The 4,317-nt window shown below is 35.2% G+C and overlaps 2 protein-coding genes across 2 annotated transcripts in view; one reads left to right on the forward strand and one right to left on the reverse strand.

Annotated features, from left to right (window-relative positions):
- Positions 1-2,188, forward strand: part of LOC107735865 (DCN1-like protein 5) — a gene marked incomplete at its 5' end in the record, with an annotated part of 4,623 nt that extends 2,435 nt beyond the window's left edge. Inside the window, 3 exons of the mRNA XM_016547429.1 lie at positions 433-537; positions 1,538-1,640; positions 1,725-2,188. Of these exons, the coding sequence (XP_016402915.1) occupies positions 433-537; positions 1,538-1,640; positions 1,725-1,780 (264 nt within the window). The remainder of the gene's footprint in view (positions 1-432; positions 538-1,537; positions 1,641-1,724) is intronic.
- Positions 2,189-2,970: 782 nt separating this feature from the next.
- Positions 2,971-4,317, reverse strand: part of LOC107735876 (uncharacterized) — a 1,867-nt gene continuing 520 nt past the window's right edge. Inside the window, exon 2 of the mRNA XM_016547437.1 lies at positions 2,971-3,851. Within this exon, the coding sequence (XP_016402923.1) occupies positions 2,971-3,851 (881 nt within the window). The remainder of the gene's footprint in view (positions 3,852-4,317) is intronic.

Genomic DNA, 4,317 nt, shown 5'->3' on the forward strand with positions numbered 1-4,317 from the left:
CAATCACAGCACACCTCGCTTTTTTAGACCGATGAGCTTTGTAAAAATCGACGCGTTTCAGAAAGGCGGGGCATAGAGGAGAAACAATAATGTACAGTATGTGGAAAATAATGTGTTTTTTTAACCTTAAACCGCATAAACACGTTTCATTACACCAAATACACAAAATAATGTTCTTTTTAGCAGCATCATATGACCCCTTTAAGCATTTAAGATAAAAATCACTTGCTTTTTATCTATATAGAATTTGCAGTCAATTTTGTCTGCTTATGGATGTCTTTTATCTTACAGTAGGTATAGAAAGAATCACCTCCTTTAAAATAATCACATTTTGTTGCTTTGCAGCCTGAAATGAAGACGGACACAGTTTTTGTTTTATGCAGCTGTACATTCTTTTCTATAAACACTGTATTTATCCGGTTTTATATGTAGGATAAAGATCAGCGCAGTCTTGATATGGACACTGCAAAATCCATGTTGGCACTTCTTCTTGGAAGGACGTGGCCTCTGTTCCCAGTGTTTAATCAATTTCTGGAGGTTTGTCATCTATTTCTTCAAATCAGATTGTCTGTCAAGCTCCAAAACAGACAAAAAAGGAAAGAAAAGCACCGTAAAACCAGCTTACTTTTTTCCCCCAAGGAGCGCATGTGCTCCTAATTTGAAAAATGTAAGAGCACATAAAGACCTTTAGGGATGCAATAAAAATGTATCAAATAATTTGTATTTCCTTGATAAAGGGATACAAAGAGACATTTACATGTACTTTTTGTGTTTATTTGAATACAAAAAGTACACTAGGTTTTTAAATATTTCTGCTTTATGTATTTATTTAATAATTATGCAATTATTTATATTTTGAATGTTGAATTAAATGCCAGATACGTTTGCATAACTAAAACACCAATAATAATCAGTAAAAAATGTTCCACATAATATGGGACTTTTAATTATAACCAAGCCTGAAATACACTGAGACTCTTATTTTGATTTTTTTTTTTTACTACTGCATTCAAACTGCACAAAACATATTACGGTATAAACACAGTATAATAGTGCAGTATTCATTTAATGTAACCGCTTTGAAACTGCAAGCCTGCAGAATGTGCAACATTGCTGCTTTTTTGCTCATATTTATTGAATTATACCATCGCCTTTAATAATAATACATTCAATAATCGCATTAAGCTTTATTGTGATTCCTGTTTTATGGCCACAAATTTAAGACCTCTTAAAATCATAATGAATATGTTTGTTATATCATTCAAGATGTTTTACGGCCTTAAATAAAAATTAAAAAAAAGACTTTTTAACCCTATTTTTTATTTGTACATTTACTTGTAAATACATTGTACACTTTGCACGCATCTATTTTTAGTCGTAAATGTAATGAAACGTTCACACTGTCAAGCACTTATAAAAGTAGTCCATTTAAAGCCAAACTGAACCATATGAAACTCTGAATTTGGTAGTAGTAGTTTGTTCTTTAATAATGTTCTGTAAAGGAGTGTTATAGCTAACAGAATCGTCTCTCCTCTAGCAATCAAAGTATAAAGTCATGAATAAGGACCAGTGGTACAACGTCCTCGAGTTCAGCCGCACAGTTAACACAGACCTGAGCAACTATGATGAAGACGGAGCCTGTAAGTGTGATGGGTTTTCTTCTCATGTTCTCTTATGAGATGCTTCTCAGTTGAACCGCTGCTGATCTCTGTCTGTGATTTCAGGGCCAGTGATGCTGGATGAGTTTGTGGAGTGGCATAAAGCCAGAATTGCATTATAGCACAAGCAGACGCTGAGTTCAGAGTTTTTGTTGGTTTTCGGTGTGCCCCAGACGATGGCATACCTCTCGAGGACTGCTTCAACATGTCTTACATCACTACCCAGAGACTCTTACAGTGTTACTTTAAAAAGAAATGGCACAGAGGAATCACAAGACAAAAGGGGAAATATTTTTCATATGTACTGAATTTGTTGCTACAGTTATATTGCCAGTGTTATATGAATTTTCTGAAAAGGGGGAACGGTCTGTTTGTAATTTCCTTTCATTTTTTTTCCTCTCCAAGTTTTACTTTGTTTATAGTGTTTTGAAAAGGAAATAAATAAAGCAGTTGTAAATTAATTAATCTTCTAGACTTTACTGGCTTGGCATTCAGCACTGTTGGAGCAATAAAGTGTTTTTCATCTAAATCTAAATGTAGCGTAAATAAAAAGATTTACTTTGCATACACAAACACACAAAAGTTTGGAGTCAGTAAGATTATTAATGTTTTTGAAAGAAGTCTGTTACGCTCACCAAGGCTGGATTTAAATATTTGATCAAGAATACAATAAAATTGTGAAATATTATTACAAATTAAAATATTTGTTTTCTATCGGAATATATTTTAAATTTGAATGTATTGCTGTGATCAAAGCTGAATTTTCAGCAGTCACGTGATCCTTCAGAAATCATTCTAATATGCTGATTTACTGCTCATGTCTGATTATTATCAATGTTGAAAACAGTTCTGCTCCATATTTTTGTGGAAACTGTTTTGCATCTTTATAGAAAATTAAAAAGAACAGCCTTTATTAGAAATAGACATTTTTTTGTAACATTATAAATATCTTCACTGTCACTTTTGATCAATTTAATGCATCCTTGCTGAATAAAACAATCTTACTGACCCCTTATATATTCTGATATTTGCATCAAAATTACTACTTTTGAACAGGTGATTATATTGCCTATATACTAAATGAGATGTAGACAAAAATAGCTGAATTTAAATCTACACTTGATAAGGCTGTTGGGAGATTTTGACCAAAAAAAAAAGCCAGAATGACGCATAAGTTAACTGTCCAGTCAGATCCAGTTATCAGACAATAGCGATAATCTCAGAATGGCACTGGTCTAACTAATCAGCCTGGTCTTACAAACTAAATTACACTCACAGACTGTTCAAAGGTCTTTCCAGTGATCTCTTCGTCTCATAAACATGTCTCTCGGCCTGTTTGTGAGTCTCTAGTGTCTCCTTCTGTAGCTGTAGCGTCTGGTGGAATGGTCTGGCCCTCGGTCGACTCTACGGCTGGGTTGAAGTCTAGAGCTTCTGCCTGTTTCATGATGGCACTGAGTCGCGTCAGTGACCTGGTCCTCAGTTTGGGCCTGACCTGGTCTTCAGCCTCCATCCCAGAGTCTTTGATGTGGCTGTATGGATTCCCTTCTTCATCATAGTTGTAGATTTTAATGACGCGGATCTTCTTTGGATGTGGACTAACCGCTGATCTCGACTCTTGGGTTTGTTCTTCTGCTTCACATCTCTGAGGCTCATTTCCTGCATTATCAACATCCATGCGTTCCTGATCAACCAAACCAATGTCCACAGTGTCTTCACCATTGTTTTGGTTTTTATGGAAGAACACTGTCTCATTTAGTGCACTGGAGGTTTGTAAGTTCTTCTGTCCATTGATGTGATTGTCTTTTCTATAAGGCACGCGGGCCCTTATCGTTCGTAGACACTTTATCACATAGGACCTACTGAACGCACCGAGTGTGAAGGCCACTAAAAAGCTCATGATTACTGAAGATGTCACAGCCGCCACGAAATGGCTTTCTGACACTGTGTCGGCGTGAACCTCTGCCTCCCTGGTCTTCCTCTGCCCTTTCTTGATGGCTGCTATGTTAATTCTATAAGGCACAATTGTTCTGCTCATCTCGTCCAGACGGACACAGAAATAGAGTCCATCATGGCTGGATGTGGCTCTTGAAATCCTCAAAGTGCCATTGCATGTTTCCACTGGGTCTGTTTTGCTGTTTTGGTGGTTACAGCCGTCAAACAGGCCGAAAGGCGTCTGCCACCACTGCGCCAGCACTGCGGAGAGAAGAATTCAACAATCATGACTAAACAGACACTTTTCACAGCTTGAAACAATGGTCACTTAAAAGCACTTCAAATTCATAAAACATTCATCCACAACTAAAGCTAAAATCATTAAAAAAATAAACGAATAAATAAAAAGTTAACCGAAATCTAATAAAATTAGGCAACATTTCTCATTTTCATTTACTTCAGAACTTAAATAAAATAAAATTAAACTATATAGACAAAAAAATTAATAAATAAGAATGACAAAAACAAAAATTACTAAAACGTTAACTAAAATGGAAATGAAAAAAATATAAACATAACAACTAAATTAAAATATTAATAAAAATTATAATGGTGTCTCAATAGTAGTAAAATAACACTGACTGAAACTAAAGGTATAAGGCAAGGCAAGTTTATTTATATGGCACATTTCATACACAATGGTAATTCAAAGTGCTTTACATAAAAG

Source organism: Sinocyclocheilus rhinocerous, unplaced genomic scaffold (assembly GCF_001515625.1).
Source record: "Sinocyclocheilus rhinocerous isolate Xijiao unplaced genomic scaffold, SAMN03320098_v1.1 scaffold942, whole genome shotgun sequence".
Taxonomy (NCBI): Eukaryota; Metazoa; Chordata; class Actinopteri; order Cypriniformes; family Cyprinidae; genus Sinocyclocheilus; species Sinocyclocheilus rhinocerous.